This window comes from Hylaeus volcanicus, chromosome 4, assembly GCF_026283585.1.
Source record: "Hylaeus volcanicus isolate JK05 chromosome 4, UHH_iyHylVolc1.0_haploid, whole genome shotgun sequence".
In the NCBI taxonomy this organism is placed as follows: Eukaryota; Metazoa; Arthropoda; class Insecta; order Hymenoptera; family Colletidae; genus Hylaeus; species Hylaeus volcanicus.
This window is the reverse complement of record NC_071979.1, coordinates 12,936,054-12,947,312: the sequence shown is the minus strand read 5'-3', so window position 1 is coordinate 12,947,312 and position 11,259 is coordinate 12,936,054. Positions and strand designations below refer to the sequence as shown.

At 37.3% G+C, this 11,259-nt stretch overlaps 2 protein-coding genes across 5 annotated transcripts in view; one reads left to right on the top strand and one right to left on the bottom strand.

Moving 5' to 3' along the window:
- LOC128875844 (uncharacterized) overlaps positions 1 to 11,259 on the top strand; it is a 196,338-nt gene that overhangs the window by 34,625 nt on the left and 150,454 nt on the right. The gene's annotated exons all lie outside the window — the stretch shown is intronic.
- LOC128875841 (golgin subfamily A member 6-like protein 22) overlaps positions 4,456 to 11,259 on the bottom strand; it is a 96,023-nt gene continuing 89,219 nt past the window's right edge. For all 4 annotated transcript variants that reach the window (XM_054121771.1, XM_054121772.1, XM_054121769.1 and 1 more), the window contains exons 4-5: positions 10,331 to 10,514; positions 4,456 to 8,575 (exon numbers count right to left, since the gene is read on the bottom strand). In XM_054121771.1, the coding sequence (XP_053977746.1) occupies positions 8,306 to 8,575; positions 10,331 to 10,514 (454 nt within the window). In that variant the 3' untranslated portion in view covers positions 4,456 to 8,305. The remainder of the gene's footprint in view (positions 8,576 to 10,330; positions 10,515 to 11,259) is intronic.

The window sequence follows — 11,259 nt, the reverse complement described above, 5'->3', positions numbered from 1 at the left end:
TCTAAATTCAGGCATTTTTCGCATTTTGTGTCGTTATGTTGTATTCGCCATTTTGAATTTCTAAATTCTGAGTTTAGATTTGGAATCAGCGACCCCGAAAACCCCTGTATACCAAATTTCATCCAAATCGATCGTCAGGAAAAATGGATATAAATGAAATACTACAATGTTTACTATTATAACACGGAATTTAGAGGGGTATTCCTTCCAGGAAATACTACAATGTTTACTAGTATTTCTCGGAATTGGAACGGCCTTGCAAGGACGCTATATGTATATATATGTAGGTCCCAGCGCCTGTCAGTCATTTAATATTGCCTATAACATAAGAAACTATGAGGTGTCATAGCTCAGCGTGGAATTGTTCGATTTGATTCTACCAAAATTTAATTTGAAGGGCACAATTTCTACTACCCAATACATAGTTATTATCATTGCTGGATAATTTTAAACAATTGTTTTTTTTATAACAATGTATGTGATTTTGAAGTGCCTAACTCGTCGTAGAATCGTCCGATTCGATTCTAACAAAATTCAAATTAAAGGATGGAATTTCTACTATCTAATAGGTAGTTACTATCATTGTTAGATACTCTTAAACAATTGTTTTTTTAAATATATAATTATTAAATATTACCCTCATTGTACCATGTAGCTCGGCGTAGATTTGTTCGGTTCGATTCGATTCCAACAAAATTCAAATTGAAGAACGGAATTTGAATTATCTAATAGATTGTGATGATCATTGTTAGTTACCCTTAAACATTTGTTTATTTATTACAGTACTGGCCAGAAATATAATCCTGGTGTAGTAATTGCATGCTTGTTCCGTTCCACGGACCATCTGGTCGAGGACTTCGAAAGTCTGTTTATGACGGGACTGTCAAATAGCCGTTTTTGAGTCGACATTTCGAGTTGTTTTAGTAATTTAGTTTAGTCGATGACCCTGCCATAACGTTAAAGTTTCAATTTGCTTCGTCTTCAACGGCCGCTTTCCTGTCATAAACTCGGTCTTTCCGAAGGGTGGCTTTGGCACGGTCACGTTCGGACCCAACGGTACATACTTTCGGTACGCCACATGTTCACCTGGCGGAAAGGCCCCGGCATCGCCGGACTTTCGGGGTCCTCCCGTTACCGACCGAGGTTCCCACCCTTCCTAAACGAAGACGCTCTAAGAGAGCTAGGAAGGGTGGGCCCAATGCACACAGGGACACGCTGATTGGTAATTTTCCAATTTTGCGAAAACCAATCAGCGTGTGACCTGAGACTCCGACACCGCCGCGGGAGTCAAGACGACAGCGAGTCGTCTCTTCGAAAACGCACGCAGAACAGACAATTTCGAAACCGTACGTCGAACAGTCAGTCACTCTTCGAACATACACTTCGCATAGATACTTCGAAGTCAACACAGAGTTGTTGTCGAAACAGTTGTTTACACATTAATTTACGGAAACAACGCGTCGCGGTAATACAACGAGTCCGAGGGATAGGCCGAGACTTACAACCTCTGCCGAGGAATTCAATCCGCGTTGAATGTAAAGTGACGGGCAATCGGTCGATGCGAAATTGCCAAGGAACAATGCTGGTAGTTAACTTGCGGTTCCAGGCAAGTAAATATTAGTATCAAGGATACCATAAGATACTATAATTATAGGATATAGGATTATAGGATACTAAATACTTTATGAATAGTAAGTAAATTAATGATATTATAGCCAAAAGAATTCAGATTTACTTTTAGCATCAGATTATATTTTACTATAAGTCAAACGTTAACTTGGCTTTAGAGAAGAGCAGTGTTCCGATCCTCGTCGAAGCAACAAGCGAGCAATCGACGAGCCTAACGGTTAGATGTGGGTTCCTGTAAAGAAAGCAACACGAAAAGCAACTGCCCGAATCCTCGTTAGATCAGTCGGTTTGGTTGCCGTTACGTGGCAAGATGAGGAATTGATGGCATTTTCTGGTGCAACAATGCGGTTGATTGCACGGGAAACGTTTGGAAGCCCTTAACCGTTGAATGCCCTCGTTATCGGTCGCGGCTGTAGCGGGCAAAGAAAAGGGCGACGATAGTCAGGACGCGAGGCAAATGCAAATGCCGGATGTTCCGCTGGACGCTGAAGTGTGACGGTGATTTTCGCGAATCGGTCGTCGAAGTTTTTGTTTCTGGCCACGGTCCCGTAGGGAATTCAAAAGAACTTGCGCCATTTCGCGGAATTGATTACACCGCATTATAACTAGCTGGGAAATTTCTTTCTCGCCGCGAAAACTTGTCCAACTTTCGACGGTGAACGGATGCGTTCCTCTCAAATTGCGTTGGGAGAGTTCGTAGACTTTGGTGGTTCTGATGAATTTCGGTAATTTCCTGAAAGCGCCAGCAGTCGATGTAGCGTACATTGTATGCAAATTTGGTTATTACGTTCAAAGTATACATTCATGAGCTGTACGGTTACTTTCGAAGCGTGATCTGTAATTAAAATGTAAGGAAACAGTGTTGCTTGCGTGGGAAATTTCATCGTTTCGTTATACGGAGACAAGTTTGAGGTAGTCTCGAGCCAACTTTGCCAAACTCCGTCGCAAAGTGTGGAACATATTGCTCCATAGTTTGACATTTTTGCGGTTTACCGGTTCGTTCGTTGGTCTGCAACGTCTCGAAGGGATCCCAACTATTCTCATCTACCAGTTAAGCCACAATTTAATGATCAATTGTTCCAAGCATAAATAAATCTATCAGAGAGCTGGAGAGAATGTCCTTGAATGATATTCGGCTAGATTATAATTAGTGATGCGCACGAGTTCTACGATCTCGATCTTGATCTCGAAAAAATCTCGAAACATGCATATCGAGTTCGAATTTCTGACAATTTCGAATATATGATCTTGATCTCGATCTCGACGAGATCTTGACTTGATCTTGAGAGTTTGACAAGATTGCCGATACAGTTCAAAACGTGCGAACATTCTCGGAATATATTACTAAAGAACTGAATATCAACACTTATAATACACACCTTTGTGTTATTAGGAACGATATATGTTTCCCAGTTCTTAAATTATACGGGTTTAAGGATTCCACTTCGCACAAAATTTAAGTACATTACAAATACCATACGTTTGTAACGCAAAAAAAGAACGAAATTTCAGAAAATACGTATGTCATAGTTTGATCTGTAGTTTAAATACATAAATTGTCGTGAAAATTGACTACTATTTGGCAATAAAAACATATTACATCGAGATTCATCGAGATAAACTAAGAGAGCAATAGTAACTATTGGCGTGAATATACAGAGTATCCTGTAACTGGTGGTACAAGCGAGAAGGGGGCGATTCTACGTAAAAAATTGAATCGATAGTGTGGAATAAAATTTTATCATATGACGCGTTATTTTCGAAAAAAATAAGTTTGAATATTTGTCGAGTACGCGTGTACTTGATTTAGCTTCAGTTCGAGTTATAATCAAGTTATTTGGCATTCGTTCGTCGTTTTACGAACCCATCACCTTCGGATGGTGTCAGGTTCGGCCCTCAGACTCAGGTACTGGCCCTTGAAATAAATAAAAGGAATAATAACTAATAGCATTATTATCGTTATGAAAACAAAATTTATAGACAGGAAGACTAATTTCTTTCAAATTGCGAGGTACTCAGGATCGTTCTTCGTATATCGTACGTCGTATTCGGGTAATTGAGAGTGAAACTGCAAATTGAAGGGAAATCGATTACCCACGGCTAACAGATGGTTTTAAATTGCAGGGCGAGGGTTAAAGAGACGAAGGAGAACAAATTCTTCTGTTTGACACGCTGGTCACGTCGCTTTTCAACAGCCAATGCCCATTCGCAGTGTCCGACAGAGATGAGATTATTCTATTTTCCTGAAAAGTGGCGGACTTTACGCTAATTTACATGAAATTTTCATGCTTTTTTTACATGCTTCATTTACGTGAAATTTTCGTGCTATTTTATCAAACATATGAATAATGATAATATAACGAAGATATCTCTTTGCTAGTCTTTAGATTAGCCCCATTTATTACAATTCGTAACGCTTCGACTCTGGGTTGCAAATCAACTTCAGACCTACAATTATTACGATTCATTCAACAATTTTCTTAATTGTAAAAAAATCGATATTATTTTTCCCAGTTAAATCATATTGAGATGCAGAAAAACAATACATAAAAATATTTTAAAGGCTTATTATATAATACATACTATTTAGATAACTGTAATCACGATATGAGTATAATGAAATTGAGGTAAGGTCTTTGATTCTAAACATAGAAATAATTACTATAATTATTTCTATAATTTTCACACGAATTAAATTAACAGAAGACCTAATTATTTATTATTACTAGGTGACATTTAATTATTCTATGTAATTCTTACATGTATAAAAGTGTAATTTTTTTTCTTAAAGGAACATGAATCATGTAAATAAGATTGATACCATCGTCCAGCATTTTAATGATTTATTACGTATATTACAGAACGAAGTGTTTAATATATTACACATATATTACAGCGAACTAAGAATTTTCGAAATCGTCACCGTATTCTAACAATAAGCATATATTCTTATCATACATTCGGTTGCGAAATACCGAGTAGAAAAATATTACTTTTGATTTTGCTACTCTTCTGAAATAAAGCGGAACAGGTAATTCTTATTTTTATTAGTTTCGTTTAACTAAATACATTTGCAGTCGACTAAAGTATCATGTGCCCGAAGCTCATCGACGTGCTGAGGCCACTTAACACACTCAAACACGTGAAACTGTTTCATTGTACTCTCTACAGACGAATAAACTTATTTCCGAGATATTGTATTCTTAATTCGATCGAAGGGAACTCTCGTTTCAGTATCGGATAACGTGTTCTCGCAAAGCATTTGTTGCATTTATTACAGAGATAAATATTTAACTATATCACGGCGAATTAAAAGCGTATCTATATATCACATGTGAAAAAAGCTGCGAATGTATAACTCGACGACTACGTACAAAAAAAAAGGAGAGGAAAAAAGAACGACTTACAAGTTAATAATTTTACGTTCGTTAAACGTGAAACGAACACGCTTAATTGCACGTGCGTCTGCGATGCGAACAGATGTCGCACTATTGTTCTCTCTGTTTTACTCTCCGTTTTACTCCCTCGCAAGCACGGCCACTCGTTTTCTCTTTATGGCTATATTTTCGCGTACTAACTGACTCGGCACCGAACTTGGCGACTGGCCAATACCAAACGATCGGTTACTCTCTGTTGAATACTGGCTCCCCCTCGAAATTGTATCGGGCCTCTAAAGCATAACGATTGCTGTTTCGGCCGCATCTTTTTCCCATCACGAACCTGAGAGGGATCGATGCCTCGTTTGTTCACCAATCGAGGGTTAATTCTCTGAACGATGCTCGTCGAGTAATCTGCTAAATCGCTATCCCCATTCGAAGCTTTAAAATCATTGATCACCGTTTGTGCATTTCATGACACTTTGAACTATTCAAAATGTATGGTAATCGCATCGGTAGTAGACAGTTTTTGGAAAAATGTAAAAGTTGCAACAAAATACAATCTGGAAATAGAACTTAACGTCGACTGGCATTGTGGACACTATCAGCGAAAAATAAACCATAGTTTGTCTTTCCAATGATGCATAGTAATTCGTCCAGATAATACACAACATATGTCTGAATCTAATAGAGTAACTTCTGATTTTTAATCCTTCTTTTCACTTTTAATATTTATAAAGTATATTACAGAAATAAATTGTTATTACATGTACATATATTACAGTGAACTAAGAATTTCGGGAATTGCCTACAATTTCATAATACAGAACTGTTTCGATGATTCGATGATTCGATGATTCGAACCAAGATATCCAGTTAGTTCTATTAACCTTTCACTATTACAGTCAAAGAGTTCGTTCTACAGAATATCTAACACCGTTTTCTTACAATTAGTACTTCTTTCAACTATCTATTACCGATGAAAAGTATCTACTACTGCATCTTACTATTTTTATTATATTAATTATCGAAAGAATTTTTTAATTCAATCAATTTTAGGTTGATTTTTAACCTTATCCCTCTATCTTCTATTTTCCTGCCTGCAAATGAGGATACCTCTTTGAAATTCTTAGAAGATCTCGAGAACACGCCGAATACTGCACGCTATATCTTACGATTAATGTCACTAAATCTTTGTTAAAAATCTCTTAATTCAGCGAATTTTCAATTGGCAAACGTGTGACTCCTTTCTAAGGTTTAGTGATGCTTCGTATTTTCTATTAGAAGGTATTAGGTCCTTGCGTGAAGTATAGTTAAGAAATGATTGTAATCTTTTATTAACCCTTTATTTACTGGCGGGACTTATAAGTCTCGTCAATTTTCTCATGATACTGTATCAATTAAACGCTTTATTCGTTTTTAATTGTTGGATGGCAGCACAAGCTTTTTTTCTTTTGGAAGTTTATTAGAGACAATCTATAAGATGATATAAGACCAAGATAGACGCCTAGTTTCGAAACATTTTTGAGAAATTCAGTAAACAAAGGGTTAAACTAATAACTTGGAGTTATACAGGTTTTGGAGTTTATACAGGTACTGTTACTTAGACTCATCGTTAAAACTTATCCAGCGGAACCTGCTTTTTACGCGGCGTTATTACTAGTTTCAACATTATGTTCAAACTAATTAGGTACGTATTATTGAACTATCCAGCAAGCGGGTACTGTTCGAGGCAGAAATTGCTAGATAAGTTTCATCAATGAATTCAATCAGTAAATTCGGGATGAAGCGTAATTTTATATCTCTCTGTACTTTTTACACAAATAAAACTCCCTTTTAATACATTAGGGGTTTCTAGAACGCACACAAGCAATGAAACTGCATTTAAGTAAAAATACTCGTGAACGTAGTTTCAAAAAAATTCGATAAATATAAACTCTTAACGAGTTGTTAGAAATCTTTAAATAGAGTAAGTTTGTCACATTATATTTGGCGCAACAGACGGAGACTATAAAGAGCGTTCATCTGCTTAATACGAAAAAGGTATCGAGACTACTTACGAAAAATATTTCAGAGGCTCGCAACTCTCACTGAATTTCGTGCGCATCGGTTTCACAAGAACACAACGCGCCATTTTAAAACCGCTGACGCAATCGCTTGGTTCGTTAAATTTAAAAGGCTGTCATGCATCGCTATCGTGGTCTAAAAAAAAACGAATAGAAAAATATCGAGTCTATAATATAACTATCTGTTTGTAAGAATACGAGAACTGCGAAGAACACAAATGGCGCTCTCTTTGCGGCATGTTAGGAGTTCTTTCTCGTTTATTCCTTCGAGATGTCGATTAATTGGAGGGTACGAGTGAGCGAACAATTTAAATAAATCTCTGTGACGCGAATATACGTATCAAACAGGACCTATAGTTAAAGAGAGAGACACTTGATCGTATTTGATGAATTTTGAATGAGATAAAGTTCTATCTTTAAGAAGATTGTAAGGCATTGATTTTGATCACCGATAACTCTTCCATCGCATTCTTATAACAGACATGTACAGGGACGCGCTTCAATTATTGGTAACAGACTGTCGTAAACATCATTTAGTTTATAATAAATAGCAAATGAAGTTGTTTAAGTATACCGCAACTTATTTAATCCGTATGAAATTTAATTTCCAGAACGAATCCTCCGATATGTCATGAATAAATAACAATTAACTATAATCAAAATTTATTAGATAATATTGAGAGACACGGTACTTTTCAATGTTTCAAGAATATACCTACCTTTAAAGAAAATTCTTATAAACGACATTATAATTTCGTTACTACAACTTTAAAATTTCTTTAATGAATTTAATATCCTCAAGGAAGCCTATGTATTATTAAGCTAAATTCAACATATGACGAAACGGTTATATGTTGATTATCAATTTAGATGGTAACGATTATCAATTTAGAGTTGATAAAAAGAAGTTTGATTATTGCAATATCAAGTTGAAGACTTTGTCGTTTGACCGTACAATGATGAAGAATCGTCGAAAATGTGGTCAATCATCCTACAGTGGCTTATTCGTAAGCGATACCTTAATATCCTTTGGTATTCAAATTTACTTCCCATGAGCTTTATTAAATTCTCGACCTACTCCTCCCGCGCTCCTAGTGTAAGTTTTATCTCAAGTTTCTTCGTCGAGATGAAACCCGAAGCATAATCTCGTTAGAATTGATATCAACTAAATTCATCGATGACCCACGGAAGCTTGGCCGTTAACGCGCGTATCATGTTCGTTAAGCATTAGTTCTAGACACGTTCGTTCTCTTCGATAGCTGCATAGAATTTCATGACTTGGTCCGTAGCAGCCTGGGTGATGGAGCCTCTGCATGGATTAGGATCCCAATTGATACCAGGGCAGCCCATCGACTCGAAACACGTTACCAGTCGGTTTGAGTTCGTTGGACAACATTGAACAACCGCCCAGACGCAGGGTGGAGGACTCTTCACGGGCGTCCACGGATTGGGCGGCGCGGGAAAGTTGGGTGCCTTTGCCCCGTGACGATTCGGATTAATACCCTGCAAAGAAGAACAAACTTCTACTAACTTCGCTCATCATTTCCTCGAGTCTCATTCAAAGCGCTACTATTGGAAATCGATGTGTCACGCAGTATCCTGGTTAACCCATTGGGCTGGCATTTGTTTGTCGATCGACGTGGATAAAGTGTGGCATTCAATTCTGCACAAAACTCTATCGCACGCTATATATTGTTATTAATATCCCTCTGCACTTGGATGTCCCTTATGAGGAAACATCGTAAGTCTAGCAAATTTGATTACTGATTATGTAGAATAGATTGATGCTAGAGCAAATGTTACAAAAATGCATATTTCCTTGAAGTTTTCTTATCGAAATTGCACGAGAAACCAAAGCACAATATGGTGTATATACAGAGATTTAGAGAAAAATATATGAACAGGCGTTACATGGAAAGAGTATGAAGTAAAGGGTTCCCTAAAAGAGGCTTGAGGGTTTTATTTTTAATAATAAAATATGTCCCTCAACGTAGGGGATATTTTCAATTATGTTTAATTACAATCATGTGCACTTTATTTAAAATATACCAATTGAACATACACAGGGTGTCCTAGAGTTAGTGTAAGAATCGGAAATGGGGGATAGCTGAGACGATTCTGAACTACAATTTCCTGTGCAAAAATGTCAGATGGTGCTTCGTTTTTGAATTATTAACGAAAAATCACCGACCAATCATAGCGTCCGAGTAGTGTGCGCTCAGCCACGATCTGATTGGTCGGGGGTTTCTGTTAATATCTCCTTAACGAAGACTAGGACAACATTTTCGCTAAGGAAAAAGTTGTTTCAAATCACCCCCCGAACCACCCCTTTCAAGGACTTCCAACATTTTTGGGACACCCTGTATAACCCATTAATGTAAAAGTCAAAATAAAACTGTACACACTTGAGAGGAATGTCCAAGTAGAGATGATATGAAAATACGATAAAAATTAGAAAATATAATAATAGCGATATTAGTTCAAGTAGAATCTACTGTTAAAAAAAAATTATTATATTTAAAGTTCATAAAGGTTCATCCATTTTTTGTGTATAACAATTTTTCATGCTAATCATTATCTACAAATTATTGAAGATAATGTATATAACTATATACATAACAAACATTATATACAATACAACTATTGCATTTAATTATATTCAATCCAAAGATGACTTAAAACCTATAAATCGAAACGACATAATAAAAATAGCTTTTCTAAGACTACTAACTATTCGCTATTTATTAAATATTACGAAGAACAAAGTATGCAAAATTTTAGTTTTCATAAAAGAAAATAATGCTATTTATAAAAGTTGTCAGACTTCTCAGTCGTTGATAATTTTGCCTATGGCGTTACTAAATATAACGTCTGACCCGATACGCCTCGACGCGATGGAAGGTCCTTTTATCTGCGGAATAGTTAGCCGCACTTTCAAAGCTCGGTTCTGTTTCAATTGAAGAACACGAATACAAAGGCATCGTTTCGTGCTGCTTTCCATGGATCGTATTCATGTCAAAATGTGACATAAATAATAGTAATAGATCAGTGATGTTACATTTAGATTATCGCCCTCATTTTTGTAAACATATTGGTCATGCTGTTGTGTGACAAACTGGGTGCATACGACGGGATAATTCGATATAATTATCGAAACACAGGGATCGGGTAGAGACGCAAGGCGCCAATTACAGCGCTTTTGGACAATTGCATAGACCGAGTGTGAAGTGTTTTAACAGGCAAACGGAAGAAGCTCACCGGGAAATCGATATCGTTGTCGAAGCCTCCCCTCGATAACACTCGCGATGAGGAGGAAGATGCTCCGGGACGGACTATTATTCTTGCGCTCACAGGTAGTGCGTTCAGTCTTGCCTCTTCCTGTCGCCTTCGTTGCTCTTTCATGGCTCTGGCACGTTCTTCGTCCTCCCTGGTCCCTTTCGCTCTGCGGGGGATAAAGGGAGCATTATATTATCAGCGTAGACTGAAAGAGGAAGCTTATTGTGCGCGACACGATCAAGGTGTTTGTTTCATTAATATCGCTCGTTTTGCAATGTCGCGCTAACTAACGGTTCCCGCAGCCGAATATTTACCATATCCCCTTCCATGTGATACGCTATAAATCGTGGAGATTGCGATAACCGGTGCGAGGCTATTTCGACTTGGCAAGCTGTTGGCTTCCCAAGTCGTCGACAGAGTTTACAACCAGGGTGTTGAGCGTCTGTGTTGAACTTTTTGGGAAACGCTTATCTCGTTAGCATGGCTATTTCATTGATAAACTACGTCTCATGTGAAACGTGTTCGGTAAATGCATTAGATAATTGTATATGTCCGTCCCCGATTTAAAAATGAAGTTCAATGGGTTTTTCAAATTCACCATATTCTCCGGACTTGGCCCCTTCAGACTTTCATCTCTTCCGGTCACTCCAGAACAGTTTAAACGGAAAGACTCTAAATTCCGAGGAAGTATTTTAATTTAGAAGCTATCAAAACGTACCTCACGAACTTTTTTCATGAAAGACCAAGATCTTTCTTCAAAGCTGGAATTGACAAGCTCGTAGATCGGTGGAAAATAATTATAGAAAAGAATGGTGACTAAATAATCGATTAATACAATCGTACTCTTTGAAATTTAACACATTGAATTTCATTTTTAAATCGGGCATGAACTTGTGCAGTCATCCAATATG